This window comes from Tamandua tetradactyla, chromosome 1, assembly GCF_023851605.1.
Source record: "Tamandua tetradactyla isolate mTamTet1 chromosome 1, mTamTet1.pri, whole genome shotgun sequence".
In the NCBI taxonomy this organism is placed as follows: Eukaryota; Metazoa; Chordata; class Mammalia; order Pilosa; family Myrmecophagidae; genus Tamandua; species Tamandua tetradactyla.
The window spans coordinates 146359313-146384726 of NC_135327.1; the positions used below are offsets into that span (position 1 = coordinate 146359313).

The 25414-nt window shown below is 37.1% G+C and overlaps 1 protein-coding gene and 1 non-coding gene across 2 annotated transcripts in view; both read right to left on the bottom strand.

Annotated features, from left to right (window-relative positions):
- Positions 1-25414, bottom strand: part of COG5 (component of oligomeric golgi complex 5) — a 429771-nt gene that overhangs the window by 390200 nt on the left and 14157 nt on the right. Inside the window, exons 4-5 of the mRNA XM_077164569.1 lie at positions 9587-9641; positions 8714-8783 (exon numbers count right to left, since the gene is read on the bottom strand). Coding sequence (XP_077020684.1) covers positions 8714-8783; positions 9587-9641 — 125 coding nt within the window. The remainder of the gene's footprint in view (positions 1-8713; positions 8784-9586; positions 9642-25414) is intronic.
- Positions 6341-6412, bottom strand: TRNAD-GUC (transfer RNA aspartic acid (anticodon GUC)). Its single transcript has one exon. It is a non-coding gene; the product is annotated as a tRNA-Asp (tRNA).

A 25414-nucleotide genomic window follows, 5' to 3' on the forward strand; every position in this document is an offset into this window, starting at 1 on the left:
ATAAATGGGAATGGGAGCACTGGATATCAATAGCCAAAAGAATGAAAGAGGACCCTTACTTTATACCTTACACAAAATTAACTCAAAGTGGATCAAATACCTAAATATAAGAATTAGTTCCATAAAGCTTCTAGAAGAAAATGTAGGGAAACATCTTCAAGACCTAGTAATAGGAGGTAGCTTCCTAAACTTTACACCCAAAGCACAAGCAACAAAAGAAAAAAAAAAATAGATCAATGGGAACTACTCAAAAATCAAATGCTTCTGTACCTCAAAACACTCTGTCAAAAAGGTGATAGGAAGCTGATTCAACGGGAGAAAATATTTAGAAATCACACATCGGACAAAGGTTTGATACCCTGTATATGTAAAAAAAAATCATACAACTCAACAACAAAAGAACAAACAACCCAAATATAAAATGGGCTAAAGACATGAATAGACATTTTTCTAAAAACAAATACAATGGCTCAAAAGCACATGAAGAGATGTTCATTTTCATTAGCTATAAGGGAAATGCAGATTTAGACTACATACCTATAAGAATGGCTACTATTAAACAAACAGGAAACTATAAATGTTGGAAAGGACGTGGAGAAATTGGGACACTTATGCACTGCTGGAGGGAATTTATAATGGTACAGCTGCAAGGGAAGACAGTTTGGCAGTTCCTTAGGAAACTAAATATCGATTTGCCCTATAACCCAGCAATAGCTAAGGAATATATACACAGAAGAGCTGAAATAATAACACAAACAAAAAGACATTGTACACCGATATTCATAGCAGCAGTATTGACAATTGCCACAAGATGGAAACAATCCAAATGCCCATGAACAGATAAGTGGATTAATAAATGTGGTATATACATATGATGGAATATTATACAGCAATAGGACCAAATAATATTCTGAAGCACATGACAAGATGGATGAGCCTTTACTCATTTAATGCTGAGTAAAATAAGCCAGACACAAAAAGATACATACCGATGACTCCACTTTTATGACCACAGTAAAGATAAAATCAGAGACTTATAATAGAGAATATAGGGGACTTAGAGATACATATAGGATAGAGATGGGTGAATGGTTAGCTAATGAGGTTGAACTCAAATATAAGGGAATAGATAGACGTGAAGGCAGTTCTCTAGTGGATGTACAAGTAATATTACCATACTGAAGGTGAAGAAGATTGAAAGACCTATGTGTTCCACTGATTAACGTTAGAAATATAAATTAGTTCTTGCAAGAAATTATTTCAAAGATATGATTCATGTACAAAGAGTGTTTAAGTCCAGGGTACAGGGGAAAAGTGCTCTTGCATGCTAGGTGCTATGTTTAACAGCAAAACATCATCAGTGCCACAGCAATACCTGGGGTAAATAGTGGGGAGAAGGATAAGAGTGAAGAGGAAGTTTAGATTTTCTATTTCTATTTTGTTTATTGGTTATCTTTATCTTGGGAACAATGAAGTTATCTAAAATTGAGAGTGCTGATGGACTATGGACTTTGGACTTTATACATGATGCCCAATGACTGCAGGTGGCTGAAGGATGCACTGATTAAAAAGTAGACTGACGAACGATGGTGTATACATATGATCAAATATTGTGCTGCTACAAAAAGGAACGAAGTTGTGAGGCATGCAACATTGTGAATGAACCTGTGGAACATCTGGTAAAGCAAAATAAGCCAGAAACAAAAGAACAATTACTGTATAGAATCCTTTAGAAAATACTTATAAGAAAACAGTGGTCTAGATTATAAGCTCCTACAGCAGTCACATTTGGCCCAGACTGATAATTATTATTTTGGATTTTGAGAGACTTTTTTATATATGTATAACCTGGTACTTAGAGATAAGAACAGGTCAGGATGAAGGTAATTCAGAACACAGGGGTAAGGAAGACATTGTCTATATTCTAGAACCTTACCTACACCTACTCTTTGAGACCAAAGAAAGAAAGATTTATTGTGTCCAGAACCTAAATTGTCTATAGCACATAATCTAACTCCACCTGTCTGGGTAGAGCTCACTTAAACAATCCAAACACAGGGAGCCCAGAATAAGAATGATGGCCTTTAATTCTGTATAGCTTAATCTAAGGCCCGGATGCATCCTAGAATATATTAAGCAGATAATCAAAAGGTATTGACAAAGCCCCTTGAGGGAGAAAAAATATGGAACTATTAAACTTTACCACAGTGGAACCCCTGATACCCCTGATCAGGCCAAGCCCTTGATCTTGAGGCTTGCTCTTGTGAAGCTTATGCATGTAGCACTCTTCAACAAGTAGTTTACAGGATAGATCCCGGAGTCTGTCATGGGCTACCATACCATCATCTCACATTTTTCCTTCTAGCTGCTCCAGAACATTGGTGGCTAGAAGGAATAAATATTTTTTAGCGTAACTTTTTTTTTCTTTTCATGAAAACTAACAAATACACAAAAAAGCACAAAATTCACATGGCTAAAAAGCACATGAAGAAATATCGATTTTCATTAGTCAATCAAGACCAAATATTCAAAGCACAGTGTGACAAGTAGTTGAAGAACAGATTTCAGAGTTTGGTTTGGGCCACAATTTCACAATTCTGGTCTCTACCTCCAGCTTCTCTAAGATACTGGAGACTAAAAGAAATTTCAATATAATGATTTGGCAATCATACTTGTTTGTTCAACGCTGCCTTTTCTGTATAACTTCACCATCACCTTTGATTTTTCTCCCTCTCTTTAGAGGTATTTGGGCTATGCCCTTTCTAACTTTTTCATGTATTAAGTGGCTATTGATAATGGGATAGCGGGATGGAACTAGTTGTTGTTCTGGAGAGGCTGGCCCTTCTGCATTTCAGGACTTAACTGGTCCAGGGACCCATTTGGAGGTTGTAGGTTTCTGGAATGTTAATCTAGTGCATGGAACCTTTGTAGAATCTTTTAGATTGCCCTAGGTGTTCTTTAGGATTGGCTGGAATGGTTTTGGTTGGGGTTTGGCAAGTTACGATACATAGTAATGGATAACTGAAGCTTGAGTAAGAATGACCTCGGAAAAATATTGTTTTAGACTGCCCCACAAATTAATTATAATTGTCAGCTATGTCCATGTGACAATTAACAATTTCCTAATAAAAGGTTTACTGTTACAGGACTTCCGGAGAAGATGGCGGCTTAGTAAGACGCGCGGGTCTTAGTTCCTCCTCCAGAAAAGCAACTAAAGAAACAGAAACAATACGAAACAGCTCCCGGAGCCACGACACAGACCAAAAAGACAGCATACCCCATTCTGGAACGGCTGAACGGGCAGGGAGAATCCACTGCGGTGAGATACCCGAGGGGCGCGCGTTTTCACGGCCGGGGCGGCTGGCGACTGGGGTCCCCTCCAAGCACGTGGCTCCCCGGTCTGACTGGGAACGTTGGATAGCGGGGCCCTCCCGCCACGCTTGGCGTCTCGGGCCAGCTGGGCAATTTGGACCGGCACTCCCCCAAGCCGCGGCGGCTGGCGACCCCCCGCTCCACGCGCGGTTTCCCAGGCCAACTGCGAGATTCGGATTGGCAAGTTAAAGGAGCCACAGCATCTTTACCGGTGGGCCCCGCAGACAGACGAGCACCACGAGCACCACCTACTGGGCAGGAAAAGAAAAACAGAGCCCAGAGATTTCACAGAAAAACCTTTCAACCAGCCAGGTCCCACACCCAGGGAAAGCTGATCAAATGCCCAGACACCAGCAGAAAATAATGGATGACGCTCGGAAAATTGAAGATATGGCCCAGTCAAAGGAACAAACCAATAGTTCAAATGAGATACAGGAGCTGAGACAACTAATGCTGAATATACGAACAGAAATGGAAAAACTCTTCAAAAACCAAATCAATAAATTGAGGGAGGACATGAAGAAGACATGGGCTGAACAAAAAGAAGAAATAGAAAATCTGAAAAAACAAATCACAGAACTTATGGGAGTGAAGGACAAAGAAGAAAAAATGGAAAAAACAATGGATACCTACAATGGCAGATCTAAAGAGACAGAAGCTACAATTAGTGAACTGGAGGATGGAACATCTGAATTCCAAAAAGAAACAGAAACTATAGGGAAAAGAATGGAAAAACTTGAGCAGGGAATCAGGGAACTGAATGACAATATGAAGCGCACAAATATACGTGTTGTGGGTGTCCCAGAAGGAGAAGAGAAGGGAAAAGGAGGAGAAAAACTAATGGAAGAAATTATCACTGAAAATTTCCCAACTCTTATGAAAGACCTAAATTTACAGATCCAAGAAGTGCAGCGCACCCCAAAGAGAATAGACCCAAATAGGCGTTCTCCAAGACACTTACTAGTTAGAATGTCAGAGGTCAAAGAGAAAGAGAGGATCTTGAAAGCAGCAAGAGAAAAACAATCTGTCACATACAAGGGAAACCCAATAAGACTATGTGTAGATTTCTCAGCAGAAACCATGGAAGCTAGAAGACAGTGGGATGATATATTTAAATTACTAAAAGAGAAAAACTGCCAACCAAGACTTCTATATCCAGCAAAATTGTCCTTCAAAAATGAAGGAGAAATTAAAACATTTATAGACAAAAAGTCACTGAGAGAATTTGTGACCAAGAGACCAGCTCTGCAAGAAATACTAAAGGGAGCACTAGAGTCAGATATGAAAAGACAGAAGAGAGAGGTATGGAGTAAAGTGTAGAAAGAAGGAAAATCAGATATGATATATATAATACAAAAGCCAAAATGGTAGAGGAAAATATTATCCAAACAGTAATAACACTAAAAGTTAATGGACTGAATTTCCCAATCAAAAGACATAGACTGGCAGAATGGATTACGACCCAGCAATACCACTGCTAGGTATCTACTCAAAGGACTTAAGGGCAAAGACACAGACGGACATTTGCACACCAATGTTTATAGCAGCATTATCTACAATTGCAAAGAGATGGAAACAGCCAAAATGTCCATCAACAGATGAGTGGCTAAACAAACTGTGGCGTATACCTACGATGGAATATTATGCAGCTTTAAGACAGACTAAACTTATGAAGCATGTAATAACATGGATGGACCTAGAGAACATTATGCTGAGTGAGTCTAGCCAAAAACTAAAGGACAAATACTGTATGGTCCCACTGATGTGAACCGACATTCGAGAATCAGCTTGGAATATATCATTGGTAACAGAGACCAGCAGGAGTTAGAAACAGGGTAAGATAATGGGTAATTGGAGCTGAAGGGATACAGACTGTGCAACAGGACTAGATACAAAAACTCAAAAATGGACAGCACAATAATACCTAAGTGTAATGTAACTAGGTTGGAACACTGAATGAAGTTGCACCTTAAATATGGTTTTTTGTTTGTTTGTTTGTTTGTATCTTTTGTTTTTGTTTTTTTCTTTTTCTTTTTTATATATATATATATTTTTTATTAGTATTATTTTAATTCTCTTCTGTATATTAACATTCTATATCTTTTTCTGCTGTTTTGCTAGTTCTTTTCCTAAATTGATGCAAATGTACTAAGAAATGATGATCATACATCTATGTGATGATACTAAGAATTACTGAGTGCATGTGTAGAATGGAATGATTTCTAAATGTTGTGTTAATTTCTTTTCTTTTTTTTGATTAATAAAAAAAAAATTAAAAAAAAAAAAAAAGAATGACCTCGAGAGTAGCCTCTCAACTCTATCAGTGTTGAAATGTCTGGGCAAATTCAATTCCTTAAATGAATAAGTTTTGATCTATTCATTGGATAAGCAGCCCATGAACATTTAAAGGAAAAATACTTAATGTTGAATAAACGTTTAATAATACTGAAGTATTTACTGACTAGAAATTTTAAGAATATATGTGATAATGATATTCTTCTCCATTCAAAAAAGCTTCTCAGACACTAAAAATTCTATCGAAATTATTTACCCTGGAGTCAAAATATAAGTAGTATGTAGCATAAATCTGTGTTATAAACCAAACCAATACCCTCCAACTAACAGAGGCATAATTTATAGGTAATTAGTTAAACACTTCTTCTCTGTTAGGTTCTTAGGAGAGTCCGTGCTTGTATGTAAATATTTTGTTGTTGTTCTTGAAATACATTTAATCATTAATGATATTTTAGGGATAATTTACAGATTATGAATGATTAATACCTTCACATATACAATGCACACACATATATACAAAGAAAGAACTAATGAAACACAAAAATGTTCCCACTAACAATGAGCATTATAGAAGAGGATTTCAGCTGCCACTATGACTTTATTAAAATAATCTGATGGAACAATGAGCTATCTTCCTAAACCCCTTATTCTATATATTATTTTTTTGGGGGGGTGCATGGTCCGGGAATCGAACCCGGGTCTCCCACATGACAGGTAGGCATTCTAACCACTAAACTACCCGTGCACCCTATTCTATATTTTTTGAGCCTCCTTTCCCTATGAATATGCTAGTAAGTGACAGCCACCTTAGGACTCATCTACTCCCAGTATTTTTTTTCTTTACTTTTTTTTATTGTATAGTATAACATATACACAAAGCAAAGAAATAAAAAGGCAATGGTTTTCAAAGTACTCTAAACAAATAGTTACAGGACAGATCCCAGAGTTTGTCATGGGCTACCATATTGATCCTCTCAAATTTTTCTTTCTAGGTGCTCTAGAATACAGGAGGCTAGAGGGCTTATTTTTTTTTATCAGCACAATCGACTTTTTTTCTTCTTTCTTTGTGGAAAAAAATGAGGCTAGAGGGCTTAAATATTTTTATCATCACAATTGACTTTTTTTCCTTCTTCCTTTGCGAAAAATAACACATACACAAAAAAGCTATAAATCTCAAAGCATAGCACCACAATCAGTCATAGAACATATTTCAGAGCTTGACATGGGTTACAATTTCACAACTTTAGGATTTTTACCTCTAGCTGCTCTAAAATACTGGAGACTAAAAGAGATGTCAATTCAATGATTCAGCATTCATATTCATTTGTTAAATCCTATCTTCTATGTATAACTCCACTATCACCTTTATCTTTCCATCCTACTCTCTAGGGGTGTTTGGGCTAAGGCGATTCTAAATTTTTCATATTGGAAGGTTCTGTCACTAATATGGGGTAGGGAGATGGAGTTATCTGATGTTCTGGAGAGGGTGGGCTAGGTTTTAGGACTTATCTGGACCAGAGCCCCATCTGGAGGCTGTAGGTTTCCGGAAAGTTACTCCAGAGCCTGGAATCCTTATGGAATCTTATATATTGTCCTAGGTTGTATGCAAATATTATGGTACAACTGGCACAATTCTGTAATTCAGCAAATACATTAAAACAGTTATAACTGTATTCCAAATGTTAAAAAACTAAGCAGACAATTGGAAGGTATTTTAAAAAGACCCAAATTAAATATCTAGAAATTAAAACTGCCATCTTTGAGATTAAAAAATCACTGAATGGGATTAAGGGAAGAAAAGACCACATAGAGGATAAGGTATAAAATAACATACAGAAAAATAAAGACTGGGAAAAAAACTGAAAAGAGTATAGGTGAGCTGTAGGACATCATGAAGAGGACAATCATATTTGTAACTTGGAGTCCTGGCAGAAGAGGAAGATTTGGAGAAATAAATGCCACAAATTTTTCCCAAGTTCATGAAAACTTTAAACTCAATTATCTGAGTAGCTCAATGAACTGCAAGCACCAAAAAAAAAAAAAAAGCCCAAACACACACAAATACACAAGCACATACATACAAACACACAAAGAGCTGACATCAAAGTATGTCATAATCAAACTGCTCAAAACCTAGGATAAAGCAAAAACCTTAAAAACAGTGATACAAGAGGGAAAAAAGGCACTATATATAGGACAGTAGGTAGGCATAGAAAAAATAATAGGATTGTAGGCTAAATAATAGAAAATAAGAAACAAATGCAGAGAAAAGAGAATGTTACTATAATAAACGAAAACAAGATCGCCAAGAGGGGAGAAGGATGTGGCTGATAAAAAACACACAACAAAAAAAATGCAGGGCAGTATCAAGTCCTCAGATTACATTAACAAAACATGAAAAGGAATGAGAGGAATAAAAGAGAATTTTACTTTGTCCTTCTTAAACTGGAGTACAAAGTTACCTGATGTATTAGAAAATAATACAGAGGAGAAAAACTTTATGTATAAAATTATTCATCGCAGTATTATTGAGAAGTATAAAAACTTTGAAACGATATATAGACATAACTATAGGGAAATAATTTTCAAATCATGGAAGCTATGTGGGAAATAAAATTTTAAAATGTTTGATGTATCCTTTTCGTAAAGCCTGAAAAATCACTTAATAAAACTAAATTTCCTTTAAGATGCACAGACACTGCTTTATGAACAGCAAGTTATAGGTTCCAGCTCCTCCAATTTGATCATAGCAGACTGTAGTAAGAAAACCATAATTAAGTTCCTTCCCATTCTCTATTAATAGGAATAACTTTCAACATTAAAAAATTAGTAAATTATCTTATACATCAATGAGGAAACTAATTAAACAGAATATTAATTTTATGTTTTTTAACTACATATATTAAGACATTTTGTTATTTTGCCCCTTTGCTTTCATATTCTGTTTCCATCCTCTCATTTCATCACAACTTATATTCTTGAAATGAGTCCACTGATGAAAATAAAATGAATAATAAAATACAAAGAAATTAAAATGAGAACCTACCTGAAGTCTTGCTAGTTGTGCAGTACGGGCTACTATTTTATTGTATGGCTCAATGATTTTTGCTTTCATCCTAAAGGGTATAAAGAGGTGAGTAAGAATAAAAACATTATCAAAATGGATAAAAATCTTTCCATTTTATTTATTTACAAAATTAATAATAGTACTGTACCACTCTGAAAAAATTATGCACCCAGAAAAGCCATGTTTTAATCCTGATTCAATCTTGCGGTGGCAGCCATTTCTTTTAATGCGGATTCAGTACTTTGGGTTGGAAACTTTTGATTAGATTACCTCCACAGAGATGTGGCGTGCCCAATTGTGTGACCAGATGGAGATGTAACTCCACCTATTCAAGGTGGGTCTTGATTAGTTTACTGGAATCCTTTAAATGAGGAAACATTTTGGAGAGTCAGAACCTAAGGAAATAACAGAGCCAATAGAGAGGGCTGACACAGATGCTTGGAGCCCAGCAAATGACGTCATGAGATGTTAAGTAAGCTAGAACATGGAGAGAGCCAAGGATAGCCAAGAGATGAAAGCCAGCCCTGGAGGAGCAAAGTGAGGAACCCCTACAGGAGCAGAGGCTGAAAGCAATGGAGCCAAGGAGCAAGGGACCAGCTGATGCCAGCCACATGAATTCCCAGATGACAGAGGTGTGGCAGGCCCATCAGCCTTCTTTGAGTTAAGGTATCTTTCCCTGGTTGCCCAGTTTTATTGGCCTAGAACTGTAAACTTATAACTTGTAAAGTCCCCTTTTTAAAAGCTATTCCAATTCTAGTATATCACATTCCACATCTTACAAACTAACATTTTCAAAATATCAAAGGATAAAAATCTTTCTATTCTATTTATTTACAAAATTAACAATAGTACCTATCAACAGCTCCCTGTAAGGCCCCAATTCTTGTCTGCATCATCTGAAGAACACCTAGGAAAAAATAAAAGCTTACATTAGCTTTACAAATTTAAAAGGCTCAAATTGGGAAGAAAATTAAATTAAAAGAAAAAAATATATATATATTATATAAATAGTTTAATATCGTCCATCACCATTCTAATCCAAGCAGCTAATATCTCTTATCTGTACTATTGCAAAAGCATTCAAAGTCTCTCCCCCCAAACCAAGCACTATAAAAGCAGCCTGATGGGAATGGAAAGTGACTGATTAATGGGCAGGGGGTTTCTGTTTGAACTGATGAAAAAGTTCTGGCACTGAATAACGATGATGGTTGCCCAATGTTGTGAATACACTTAATGCTACTGAATTATATGCTTTAAAATGATTTAAATGGTAGACTTTATGTTAGATATATTTCACCATAATTACAAAAAAAAAGTCTGAGTGACCTTAAAAGTATAAATTGTACCACACTATTTCTCCGCTTTCAAAGGTTTACCTTTCACTCCTACTTCAAAACTAAAATCCTCAAGATGGCTGATTAGGGAGAGGGTGGGCTCACATTTCTCTCAGAAAAACAACTAGGAGTCAGGCAGAAACAGCTCTGGGGCTCTGGAGATCAGAGTGCTCTACAACACACAGGGAAGTGTGGGACAAAGAAGCTGCAGAGAGAGAGCCTGAGTAACTCTTCCACCCACCACTGCCTCCTGCAGCCCGGGCTTCTAATGCCCATCCCCAACTCTCAGGACAGAAAGTGCCCAGCTCTCCAGTCTCTGGTGGGCAGGCAGCTTGACTGAAAAAACAGTGAAGGTTCACTCTCTCAAGAACATGGTAGAACATGATTTAGAGTGAAAATGTTCTAGAACTTATTGTGATGAATGCACAATTCTGTGAATATACTAGAAGACACTGTATACTTCAGATGGACTGTATGCTATTTGAATATATCTCAATAAATCTATTCTAAAATTTTTCATAAAAAACCTGCCAATAAGAATTCAAGAAGCAGCGGTTGCTGTTTAATTGTTAAGCAGTTTCTGTTTGGTATGGGGCTTCTGTTTAGAATAATGGAAACATTCTGGCAATGGATGGCAAGGGTGAAGACACAACTTTATGTATGGAATTAACCACTGAATTGTATATTTAAAGGGGAAATTTTAGGTTGTTTATAAATTACCACATACACACAAACCCACAGAACTGCAAAACAATGTAAACAGTATGCTAAAGTCAATAGTATAATTATAATAATAGTGTTTTCTAACTATAACAAAAGTACCACACTACTGCAAAAAATCGTGTGTGAGAGAATGGTATATGGGAAGTTTGTACTTCCTGCATGATGTTTCTATAAATCTCCAAATGCATTAATAAAAAATAAAAATGAGTAAAAATTTAAAAACTAGTGGCTGCTATTGCAATACCTATTATTGATAACTGCACAACGAGCAGGACTTACTAGACTTTCAAATGATTGCTAGATGAAACAATCTATGAAAACAATTATGTAGGTTGTTATAATTACATGGATCCTTGAATAGGGAGTAGATCTTGTTGGTTTGTACAGGTTTGTGTGATGCCCAATTCATCCCAGAGTAAGCTGGGCAGAAGGTTAAAAAGTATTTGCAAAGTACTCTTGAGGGACTAGGGAAAAAAGGTGGAAATACTAAATTTCTCCACCTAAAGAAGACCTGATGTTCTCACAGGCATTAGGGACTGCCAAAGTGATTGCCAGTCCTCAATCTTGGGGCTTGCACTTATGAAACATATTCCTGTAGATGAGAAGCTAAGCCTACTTATGATTACGCCTAAGGGTCACCCACAGAAACCTCTTTTGTTGCTCAGATGAAGCCCCTCTCTAAGCCAACTCTGCAGGTGAACTCACAGCCCTTCCCCCTACATGGGACATGACTCCTAGGGACGTAAACCTCCCTGGCAACATGGGACATGACTCCTAAGGATGAGTGTGGCCCTGGCAACATGGAATTGAGAAAGCCTTCTTGACAAAACAAGAAAGAAAAATGAAAGAAAGAAAAATGAAACAAAATAAAATTTCAGTGGCTGAGTGATTCCAAATAGAGTCAAAAGGTCATTTTGGAGGTTATTCTTATGTAGTATATAGATAGCCCTTCTCAATTTTTGTTGTATCAGAGTAGCTAGAAGGAAACAACTGAAACTACTGAACTGTAATCCAATAGCCTTGATTCTTGAAGATGACTAAGTAACTGTAGAGCTTTGAAGATGTGAATGCGTGAGTGTGAAAACCTTTTGACTGACACTCCTGTTACCCAGTGTATGGATAAGTGAGTAAGAAAAAGGAAAAAAGAAAAATAAATAAAACAATAGGGGGAATGATCCCGTGAAACCTATGGGGCAACAAGAGCTTGCTGCAATGAACAGATCTCATGCAAAGCATGGCCCACAAAGAGCTAGGACAAAAAGCACGGTGGGGCCATAGAATCTACAGCCCCAGCGGAATGGAGAGGGGCCCGATGACTGCACACCTTGAACATGGACATGGCCCCGCCTCTCAGCATGCACTCAAACAGGTAGTAAGACAAAAGGAAGGATGCCCAGTCCACCTGGCTTTCTACGATTGTTTTACTCTCAAGCTGAAAATTAGCTGGAACTAAAAGCCAGAAAAAGTGGGTCTTCGCGACATTTCATTCAATAAACTGTTTTCCACTTCACCTCCAATTGAATATCTAAAAATCAAACTACCTACAGCATCAAGTGTTGGTAAGGATGTGAAACTGGAACTCACACTATGCTGGCAGGACTGTAAAATTGTACAAGCCCTTGGCAAGACTGGAAGTACCTACTGAAGCCAAACACGTGCCTCCCCTTTCACCACGCAGCCCCGCTCCAGGGTATGCACTGACAGAAATGCACGTTTATTGAAAGAGGTATAGGCAAATGTTTGCAGCCACACTATCCATGTTGGTGCCCAAAAAGGAACTACCCCACAGCCCATCAACAGTATATGCACGTGATTGAATATGGAATACTATACAGTCATGAAAAAGAGCCATTTAGAAATACAAGTAACTACACTGAAGAATCTTGCTGACATAATGGTGAATGAAAGATGCCAGATGCCAAAGAGCACGCACTGCATGATTCCATTTGTGTGAAAAACAAAAATAGGTGAAATTAATCTATGGTCTACTCCCATTGAAGACCCGGCAGTGGTTGCCTCTGGGGAGGTCTGGATGGTGAAGACCATGGGGTAGGCTTTGGGGTGCTGGAATTGCTCTGAGTCCTGGTGCCTATCTTGGTGTATTCGTTGGTAAGAACCCATTGAACTGCACCCCTACAATCTGTGCATCTTGCTATAGTCTATACCTAAATACAAAAGAAAAATCAAAGCTTTAAAAAAGATTCTGATCAAAGGAGAAGGTGGAGTTATACCTGAGAAGGTAGGGTTTAACAAATAAGCATGACTGCTGAATCGTTATACTGATATTTCTTTTAGTCTCCAGTATCTTGGGGCAGGTAGAAGGAAAAACCTAAAATTGTGGACCTGTAACCCATACCAGACTCTGAAATCTGTTCTATAACTAATTGTTATGATGTGCTTTGAAGTTTATTGCTTTTTGGACTATATTAACGCAATTAGAAAGAAAAGGTTCTGAGGCATAAGGCCACCTCCATGCAAGCCCTGGAGACCGAATCAGGTGTGCATGGGCTGTGCAGCCTCCTTGGCTGACACCCTGCTCCAGCCCCAGTCACCCCCATGACATGAATTTCCCTAAAATGTCTGCAATGGTATTTCCCACCTCACACAGGCTCTTCCAGAACTTCGCCCTTCCTTCATCAAGAGATGGAGTCCATGTCCCCCTGGCCCCAGGCTCAAACCTGTGACCAGGAAAGGATAACAGAGTGACACTGGCTAACTTCCAAGGTGAGGACTTCCCTGGGCTCTTTTGACACACGTCTTTGGCACTGGCAACCACCATATAGGAAGTCTGGGTGCCCCGAAGCCACCGTGATGTAGACTGTGCAGTGAGACCACAGAGAGCTAGAGGGGACCCCGAGCAGTGCCAGCTGTCCAGCCTCTTGCTACCCTTTGACCTGTCCTGATTGATGCCATGTGAGCTGAGCCCTACTGAACTGTAGACTCATGAGCCAAACGATCGCTGTTGCTGTATGCTACTGTGTTTTGGGGTGATTTGATATGCAGCAATGGATCAGAAGAATGCCTGGCAACCTTATTGCGCATGATTCTCCCAGGTCCTCTCTACTTCACTTGGGCCGAATGCCCTGGATGCAGTGTCTACTCCGCTCGCACCAGCTACCTCAGACGTACTGCCTACTGCGGAATGCCCACCTGTGTCTGTGCTGCAGGAATCTGCTCCACTCTTTGAGGCCCAGTTTCCACTACACCTCCTCCAGGAAACCTTCCTGCCTGCAGTATCGGGCAGCGTCTAAAAGCAGGCAGACTCCAGAACCAGAATATTCCTAAGTTCCCGTCCCAGATTTCCCACTTTCCAAGTCTTCTTGGCCAAGTTATTTAACTCTGAGCCTCAGTTTTCTCACTCATAAAATGGGGATAAGAACAGTGTCCACCAAACAGGCGTGTTGTGAGGGTTAAGGGTATTCATCTCTGCAAAGCGCTCAGAGCTGTCCCTGGAGCACAGGGAGGGGCCTGCCATCTCTGAGCTCTGTGAGCCCATTCAGCTTGTGGGACTCACTGGGAACGGGAAACCTATGTTTCATTCACTCACTATGCACATCTCGTGAGTGCCAGCTGCACGCCAGGCTCTGAGCAAGACCCCCAGGATGCAGCAGTGAATGAGGCAAGCACCCTCTCTGCCACAGGGGCTCACACTCTAGCAGGGATGGACAGACAAAATGCCAGTTCAAGATTATGATGAGAATGTCAAGGGGAAAAAAAATAAAGGGTTGAGAGAAAAAAAAAAACAATAGGGGGAGAGGGGATTATGGGATGTTTTAGGTGTTATTTTATACTTTTATTTTTAGTGTTTTGGGGTTAATGAAAATATTCAAAAATCTACTGTAATGATGAATGCACAATTTATGATGATACTGTGAATCACTGACTGAATACTTTGAATGATTATAAAAAAAATTTTTTTAAATCATTGAAGAAAAAAATTCCATGTACTAAACCTCTTTCTGCTCGTAAAATAAAAATTCTAATCCATTCCTATGGGTGTGAACCCATTTTAAGTAGAACCCTTTGATGAGGCTACTTCAGTCAAGGTGTGACCCATCTCAAACAAAATAGGTCTCAATTCTATTACTGGAGTCCTTTACAAGAGAATGAAATTCAGAGAGGAAAGGCCACAGAGTGAGCAGTCAGGGGCTGAATATGAATGGAACTAGGGGAGAATGGAGAGAGCCATGGGCCTTGCCATGTGACATTCTAAGGACCAAGGATCACCATCAATGAGCCACAATAGCTCAGTCTTCAAGGAGAAAGCACTGCCTTGATGATTCCTTGATTTGGATTTTCTCTAAGCCTCAAAACCGTAAGCAAATAAATTCCCATTGTTTTTAAACTAGAAAAAAAAGACAATAAAAACAAAAACTAAAATCCTCAGCTTGGTCTACAAGGCCCTGTACAAACTGAACCCTACCTAGCTCTCCAAGTCTCCTGAGTGTCACTTTTCTGGCTTGTTGCATTCTGGGCATTCCTCAAGCTCTTTCCTGAGACAGAAACTGGGCACATAGTATACTTGGCCTGGAATACTCTCTCCAACCCCAAACCCCAACCCCAGGCTCCTACTGGATAAACTCCAACTATTCCTTTGAACTCCAGCTTCACCCTTCTTCACAGAAATAGCTACTAACAAATCCTCCAACTAATTTGGATCCTCTTGTTATTCTCTCCTATAGCATAATCGACTTTTCCTTCCAGCCACTAATACACTAGGTAATTATATATCCATTTGTATATCTGTTTAATTATTTTAAAACTTTTATTGAGTTTATGTATATACACAGAACCTTTCACATTTTAACCACTTTCAAATATAAAATTTAGTGGAGTTAACTGCATTCATGATGCTGTGCTGCCATCACCACCATCCAAAATACATTTTGTTATGACTATCCCATTAGACTACAAAATATCCCGTAAGTTTGGAAAAGTATTCTTTCATTCAGTACCATATGATCAGAGCCTATCTCAGAATCTTTTCCACAATCACAGTCAATATACATTTGACTAGGTAAATAATAAACATGGACAGCAAATACACTATTTCCTTTACTTACGCGTGGAACATAATGTAGAAATTTTCACAAAATTGTAAAATTAAGCTTTCCAATATTAGAGATTTAATTATTTTGAGTCCCACTCATTAAAACCCAGTTTCCAGAGTTGATGAGCAGTTATATTTTTGAAAGCACAGTATTCTAAATAAATTTAAGTATAGACATGTTGTCATATATTAGATGACGTATTACACCAGTAAATTTCCTATCAGAATACGAACTTGCTAAAGAGGGCTGAGTTCAATAGAATCTACTGTGGACCAACGGACTCCCATTTTTCTGCTGCCATGTGCCATAAATCTCCAAAAATGAACTGCTCTTGCTATCACCACTTCCTTAATATCTTATTCTCTCCACAACCCACCATCAACAATCCTTAATGCATGCACCATGATACAGTTTCTATCAAAATCCTCAAAAATCTCCAAGTTGCCAAATTCTATTGTCAGTTCTGTCTTCACCTTGTTAAAACTCTCAGAAATTTATGACAAAATCAACCACTCTCTCCCTAAAATGCTTCCTCCTCTAGGCTTCCAACACATCACTCTCCTAGGTGACCTCCTATTACCATTACTACTCTTCCTGTTAGATCTATACAGGGTGGAGTACCACAGGACTTGATCTCAAGGCATCAACAGTCTCTATTAGGATTAAATACTATCCTATTAAATGATTTTATACATACAAACATATACTAGAGAGGGTTTCTTTATATCTGTGTATACTGCTCACATACACCCACACAAGCGCACACACACACACACACATACAAAATCTCTAGTCTGAACTCTGTGTCAGATTTAAGATGTCTAAAAGAACATTTACCTCCCCCATGAAAATCATAATCCTCTCTAGTCTAGTCTAGTCTCAGTTACACCATCATCTACCCAATTTTTCAGACTAATGTCCTAGGAACCATTTGTGGTGACATTTTTTTTCTCTCAGCCCTTCCATTTCCCATCAACAAATTCTATCAGCTCTGTTTCCATTTATAATATCCACCTCTCTCTCTTTTCACAGCCACTCCTCTATCCTAGTTACCACCAGCTTAGCCTTCTCTATTAGTGTCTTATCTGTTATCTCTGCTTCCACTCTTGAATTTCTACAAAGCCACTACAGTTAACTTTTTAAGACATTAAAGAGATCACATAATACCCCTGATTAAAAACTACCAATGACTTATTATTGAATATAAATTGATATAAAAATTCCCTTCCAAGGCCCTCCTCTACAATTCTCTCCCTCATTTACTAAATCCAAGTTACACTTCTTATTGCTCCTCAAACATGCAAAGTTTATTCCTGTACTTTCATTTATTATTCCTCATGCAGTGTCTCCTCATCATTCATATCTTGGCTACAATGCCATCTCCATAAAGCCTTTCCTGGTGAGCTAAAAGGGAAGCTTAAAGGGGTTCCCTTTCCTCTACTCTGTCATTTATTTTAGTTTCTTTACAGGACTAAAAATAGGTATCAGAAGTTACCTATTTTTACCTGTATTTTGTGTACCTCTCTGACTGGACTATCTATAACGACAAGGACTCTGTCTGTTGTTCACAATTACCTAGCACCTAGCAAATTTTCAATTAATACTTAATACTCTTTTTATTGTAAAATATAACATATATACAAAAAAGCAATACATTTCCAAGCACATTTTAGCGAGTAGTTATACAACAGATTTTAAGGTTTGGAATGGGTTACAGTTCTACGATACTTTTCATTTTTTCTTCTAGCTGCTCTAAGACATTGGAGACCAAAAGAAATATCAATATATTGATTCAGCAGTTATACTCCTCTGTTAAATCCTATCTTCTCTATTATACCCTTTTTTTAAACTTTTTTTATAACATATACACAAAAAAGCAATAAATTTCAAAGTACGTTGTAACAATCAGTTGTAGGACAGATTTCAGAGTTTCATATGGGTTACAATTCCACAATTTCAGGTTTTATTTCTAACTGCTCTCAGGTACTGGGTCAATTAATATTTGAGTGATTGAATGAACAAATAACTGAGTGGAGATTTTTAAAAATAAAATAGGCTTAATAAATGTACCTCTAAATTCCATAACAAAATGGACTCTATTGTTACTGTTGCCTGGAACCCAGCATTTTTTAAACAAATATTTAAATGAACAAATAAATAGAGGTACCTTTTTAAATAAAATACACTTAACAAATGTACTTCCAAACTACTTATATGGCAAAATGTTTTAATATATGCATGCCAGTTTGAATCTGTGGTGGACCCCAGAAAAGCCATGTCGTTTAATCCTCATTCAATATTGCTGGCTGGGAGCTTTTTCATTGTTCCCACAGAGATGTGCCCCACACAGCTGTGGGTAGTAACTTTTGATTATATGATTTCCATGGAGATGTGTCTCCACCCATTCAAGGTGGGGTTGCTGACTGGATCCCTTTAAGAAGGAACCATTTTGAAAAGAGCTACAAAGACTGCACAGCCAGACACCTTGGGAGATGATAAAGGAAAACACACCCCAAAAGAGCTTCATGAAACAAGAAGCCTGGAGAGACAGCTAGCAGATGTCACCATGTTCACCATATGCCTCTCCAGTTGAAAGAGAAACCCTGAAATTCATCAGCCTTTCTTGAGTGAATGTAACCTCTTGTTGGTGCCTTAATTTGGACATTTCTATAGACTTGCTCTGATTTGGACAATTTTATGGCCTTAGAACTGTAAACTTGTAACTTAATACATTTCCCCTCCCACCCCCAAAAGCCGTTCCTTTTCTGGTATATTGCATTCCGGCAGCTAGCAAGCTAGAATAATATGGAAAAAAGCAGATAAAGTAGAAGTTAGGGATAATATTCAACTTCTTAAATGCATATCACACTTACTTTTTGGCATCACAAAATAATATACAAATAAGTATTTAGAAATACACATCATGCTAAAACAATACTTTTACACTTTTATGTTCAAACAATCTGGAGATTAGAAGATTATCATAAAAATTCAGAGAAGGCAGTCTTTGTACCCTATACACTCTCCAACGTAGTCATTCTAACTCAGCCTAACAGTACGTTTTAAACGTTGTCATCTTTGAAGAGCATTCTGAAATAAGCAAGCAAATTATAAAACGAAAACACATATAAGAGAATCACAATGAGAAGTATTTGTTTTAATGATTCATCAATACCTATACACACTCAAATTTAATGTATTACTATTCCACACTTACAGATTTTTACAAATGAAAAAATCTATCATTTGTTCTTTAAAAATTAGAATATTTACCTTATCACAGAAACCTATAAAAATATTATGAGATAAAACAATGATCTCCAATACTGAGACAGTCAGTACTTACAACCTCTTAATTTTCTCAATAACACTGTCTGATATCTATACCAGATATTCCAGTAACAGTAATACTATTAGTTTCAAAAATACTAAGTTTCTCATTGGGACCTCCTAAGTATATTGATTCCTTAGAACATTGAACATGCAGAGAGATGCTAGTACTTCTGAGTGCATGAGGAGTATTGGGGGAAGTATTAAAGAAAACTATAGCAGAAATAAGTATCTTTCCTCCTTGAGACTCTGATCAACATAGTTTTGAAAAAACACTAGCTTCCCTTTCTTTTTTAATTAGAGAAGTTGTAGATTTATAGAAAAATCATGCATAAAATACAAAGTTCCCATGTACCGCCCTATTATTAACACTTTGCTTTAGTGCAGAACATCTGTTACAAAACATGAAAGAATATTTTTACAATTTTAATAACTATAATCCACTGTTTATAATAGAGTTCACTGTTTGTGTTTAGTAGTCCTATGTTTTTTTTTAATTCTAGTAACAAATATACAACCTAAAAGTTCCCCCTTTCAACATTAAAATATATGATTTAATATATACATTCAGAATGTTGTGCTAGCATCACAACCATCTATTAGCAAATTTTATGAACAACCCAAATATAAACGCTATTTAATTCAAGCATTAACTATTCATTCCCTACCACCACTCCACCCCCCTGGTAACTTATTTAGAGTCTGACTCTAAGTTTGTTTATTCTAATTATTTCCTATCAATGAGATCATACAATATTTATCCTTTTGTGTCTGGCTTATTTCATTCAACATGCTGTTTTCAAGATTCATCCATGTTGTTACATGTATCAGAAATTCATTTCTTTTTACAGCTGACTAATACTCCACTGTGTATATATACCACATTTTTAATACATTCATCAGTTGAAGCAACCTAGGTTGCTTCCATCTTTTGACAACTGTGAATAATGCCACTACAAACACTGGTGTGCAAATAAATGTTCAAGTTTCTGCTTTCAATTATTTTGGGTATATACTACAAGGGGGATTACCAGGTTTCTAATATTCTATACTTAACCTTCTCAGAAACTACCAAAGTGTCTTCAAGAGTGGCTTCACCATTTTACATTACCACAAGCAAAAAAATGAGCATTCCTATTTCTCCACAGTTTTCCTTTTTTTTTTTATAGCAGTGATTCTAGTTGGTATGAAATAGTGTGTCATTATTGTTTTGAACTGCGCTTCCCTAATAGCTAGTTATGTCAAGCAACTTTTCATGTTCTTTTGGGCCATTTGTGTATCTTTTTCAGAGAAACATTTCAGAGAAATGTTTATTCAAGTCTTTTAATTGTTGAGTTATATGGCTTCACCATTAAAAAGTTCTACATATTAAAATGATATAACTGCTGTGGAAGGCAGTTTGGCAGTTCCTCAGGAAGCTAAGTATAAAATTGCCACATGATCCAACAATACCATGCTAGGTATCTATTCAGAGGACATGAGGACAAGGATACAAATGGACATTGACACACCAATGTTTATAGCAGCATTATTTACAATTGCCAAGAGATGGAAACAGCCCAAATGTTCATCAACAGATAAGTGGCTAAACAAGCTGTAGTATATACATACGATGGAACATTGTGCAGCTTGTATGACAGAATAAAGTCATGAAGCATGTAACAACGTGAATGGACCTTGAGGACAAGTAAGATTAGCCTGAAACAAAAGGACAAATACTGTATGGTCTCAATGATACGAACTAACATTAATGAATGAACTTGCAGAATTTCAGATAAGAACAGAGGTCATCGGGAAATAGAAATAGGGTAGAGATTGGGTAATTGGAACTGAAGGGATACAGATTGTGCAACAGAACTGTAAAAATTCAGAAATGGATAGCACAATACTACCTGATTGTACACAGTATAAGTACGCTGAATGAAGCTGAATGTGAGAATGAAAGAAGGAGGATTGTGGAGGCACATGTGAAATCAGAAGGAAAGATAGACGCTAAAGACTGAGATAGTATAATCTAGGAATGCCTTAAGCGTACAAGAGTGACTAAATGTACAAATTAAAAAATGTTTTTGTGTGAGGAAGAACAAGGAATGTCAATATTGCAGGGTGTTGAAAACAGAGGGTCATTCATATCTTAAAACTTCAACTTCTGTGTGAGACTAAAGCAAAAAGGTTTATTTGGTACAAGATTTATATTTTAACTAGTACATTTCCTAATATAACTTATATGGACAGGTTAATTGAACACCATAAAGTACATGGAACCTTGAATAATGCATGAGATTTTGTAGGTTTGTCCAGTGCGATGCCCCAATAAAACTCAGGGTGATTTGAACAGTGAATAAAGAAGTTTATTTACAAAGTTCCCTTGGGAAAATAGCAAGAAAAGGGAAAAATTCAACTTCCCCATTTGGAGAATTCCTGATATGCTTGCAAGCAGTAGGGACAGCCAAATCAATAGGACAAGCCCTCAATCTTTGGGTTTGTTCATATGAAACTTATCCCAGGAAAGGATAGACTAAACCTATTTAAATTAGGCCTAAGAGTCACCCCCAGAGAATCTCTTTTGTTGCTCAGATGTGGCCTATTTCTCTCTCAGTCAACATGGTAAGCAAACTCACTGCCCTCCCCATCTCTATGTGAGACATGACTCCCAGGGGTGTAAACCTCCCTGGCAATGTGAGACAGAAATCCTAGAATGAGCTGGCACTCAGCATCAAGGAATTGGGAAAAACTTCTCAACCAAAAGGAGGAAGAGAGAAATGAGACAAAATAAAATGTTATGGCCAAGAGATTTTACACAGAGTCGAGAGATTATCCTAGAGGTTATTCTTATGCATTATACAGATACTTCTTTTAGTTTAGGATGTACTGAAGAGGCTAGAGGGAAGTGCCTGAAACTGTAGAGCTGTGTTCCAGTAGTCATATTTCTTGAAAATGATAATACAATGATATAGCTTTCACAATGTGACTATGTGATTGTAAGAAAAAAAAAATCTATATGTTAAGCTCTTATCAGATATGTGGTTTACAAATATTTTCTCACACTGAGTAGGTTGTCTTTTCACTTTCATGATAAAATACTTTGATGTTCAAAAGTTTTTTATTTTGATGAGGTCCCTTCATTAATTCTTTGATGTTTTCTTTGACTTCAAGTGTAAAAATCTAAAAAACCAATGCCTAACAAAAGGTACTAAAGATGCTTCCCTATGTTTCCTTCCAGAAGTTTTATAATCCCGGTTCTTATATTTAGTTCTATGATGTACTTTGATTAAAATTAGGCATAAGGTGCAAAGTAGGGATCCATCTTCATCCTTTTGCACATGAACATCCAGTTTTCCCAACACTATTTGATGAAGAGAATATTCAATCCCCATTGAACAACTGTGACATCCTTGTCAAAAATCAGTTGCTCATAAAAAATGTTTATTTGTTACAAAATTTAGATTTTGACTAGAGCATTTCCTAATATAACTCATGTAGATAGTCTGATTGAATGTCATAAGTACTTGGAATCTCAGGTAGCACATGAGATTTTGTTGTTTTGTCCAGAGTGATCCCCTGATGAATCCCAGAATGATTTGATCAGTGACTGGAAAAGTATTTACAAGCCCCCTTCAGGGAATGGTGAGAGTGGGGAGAAATTCAACTTCCCCAAGTTGAATTCTTGATATTCTCACAAGCAGTGTGGACAACCAAAGCTATAGGCTGAGCCCCCAGTCTTGGGTTTGTTCACATGAAACTTAACCCCACAAAGGATAGGTCAAGTCTACTTAAAATTTAGGCCTAAGAGTCACCCCCAAGAGAGTCTCTTTTGTTGCTCAGATGTGGCCCCTCTCTCCAGCCAACATGACGAGCAGTCTCACCACCCTCCCCTCTCTGCATGGGACATGACTCCCAGGGGTGTGGACCTTCCTGGCAACGTGGGACAGAGATCCTGGAATGAGCTGAGACTCAGCATCAAGGGACTGAGAAAAACCTTAGAATGAGCTGAGAATTAACATCAAGGGATTGAGAGAAACTTCTCGACCAAAAGGGGGAAGAGTAAAATGAGACAAAGGTTATCCTGGAGGTTATTCTTACGCATTAAGTAGATATCACCTTGTTGTTCAAGATGTAGTGGAGAGGCTGGAGGGAATTGCCTGAAAATGTAGTGCTGTGTTCCAGTAGCCATGTTTCTTGATGATGATTGAACAATGATATAGCTTTCACAAAGAGACTCTGTGAATGTGAAAACCTTATGTCTGATGCTCCCTTTAGCTACTATATCAACAGAAGAGTAGAACACATGGAATAAAAATAAATAATAGGGGGAACAAATGTTAAAATAAATTCAGTTTGAAATAGTGGTAAATGAAAGTGAGAGGTAAGGGGTATGGTATGTATAGTCTTTTTTTTTCTATTATCATTTTATTTCTTTTTCTGTTGTCTTTTTCTTTTTTTTTCTAAATCGATGCAAATGTACTAAGAAATGATGAATATGCAACTATGTGATGATATTAAGAATTACTGATTGTATATGTAGAATGGAATGATATCTAAATGTTTTGTTAATTTTTTTTAATTAATAAAACAAAGTTAAAAAAAAAATCAGTTGCTCATAAATGTGTGGGTTTATTCCTAAACTCTCAATTCAACTCCATTGGTCTATATGTCTGTCCTTGTGCCAATACCATGTTCTTCTGATTACTATCGCTTTGTAATAAATTTTAAGATCAGGAGGTGCGAGTCCTTCAAGTTCGTTTTTCCTTCTCAAGGTATTTTGGCTATTCAGGGCCCCTTTCTGTTCCATATAAAGTTGATGATAGATTTTTCTATTTCTCCAAAAGAATGACGTTCTAACTTTGATTGATATTGCATGGAACTGTAAATTGCTTTGGGTAGAATTGATATCTTAACAATATTCAACCTTCTAATCCATATCTTTCCATTTATTTAGGTCTTCTTTGATTTCGTTTAGCAGTGTCTTGTAGTTTTCTGTATACCAGTCCTTTATATCCTTAGATTTATTCCTAGATATCACATTCCTTTAGTTGCTACCATAAATGAAATTTTTTCTTGATTTCTTCAGATTGTTCATTAATAGTGTATAGAAACTACTGCTGATTTTCGTGGTTTCATCCGTAACCTTTCTTCTGAATTTATTTATTAGCTCTAGAAGCTCTATTATAGATTTTTCTGGATTGCCTGTGTATAAGATCATTTCATTTCCAAATAATGAAAGTTTTACTTCTTCCTTTCCAATTTGGATACCTTTTATTTCCTTTTCTTGCCTAATTGCTCCAGTGAGAATTACTAGTACAAGGCTGAACAACAATAGTGACAGTGGGCATCCTCGTCTTCTTCAAGATCTTACAGAGAAAGCTGTCAGTCTTTTAGCATTAAGTATGATGATAGCTGTGGGTTTTAACAGATGTCTTTTATCATGTTGAGAAAGTATCCTATTCCCAGTCTTCTTAACATTTTTATGAAGGAGGAAAACTGGATTTTGTCAAATGCCTTGTCTGCATCAATTAAGATGATCATGTGGTTTCTCTGCTCCATTAATGTGGGTATATTATATTAATTGATTTTCTTATGTTGAAGCACCCTTGCATATCAGGGATGAAATCTACTAGATTATGATACATCATTCTTTGAATGTCCTATTGGATTCGGTTTGTTAGTATTTTGTTGAGTTCTTTTGCATCCATGTTCATGAGAGACATCAGTTTATATTTTTCTTGGGGTATCTATCTGGCTTGGGTATGAGGGTAATGTTGGCTTCAAAGACTGAGTTGGGGAGTTTCCTAGTCTTCAACTTTTTCGAAGACTTTAAGCAGGATAATTCTTCTTAGAACGCTTAGTAAAACTCATCTGTGAAGGCTGAGTCCAGGGATTTTCATTGCTGAGAGGTTTTTGATTACTGATTCACTCGCTTTACAAGTTATTGCTCTGTTGAGATCTATTTTTTCTTGAGTCAGTGTAGATAGTTTGTGTGTTTCTAGGAATTTGTCCATTTCATTCTAGGTTATCCAATCCTTTGCATAGTATCTACCTACAGTTTTGTTTTGTTTTTATTTCTGTGAAGTCCATAGTAATACTCCCCTTTTCCTTTCTGATTATAGTTACTTGTGTCCTCTCTTTTTCTTTGTCAGTCTAGCTAAAGGCTTGTCAATTTTATTGATCTTTTCAAAGAGCCAAATTTTGGTTTTTGTGATTCTCCCTGTGTTTTTATCCTCTTATCTCATTTTTTCTGCTCT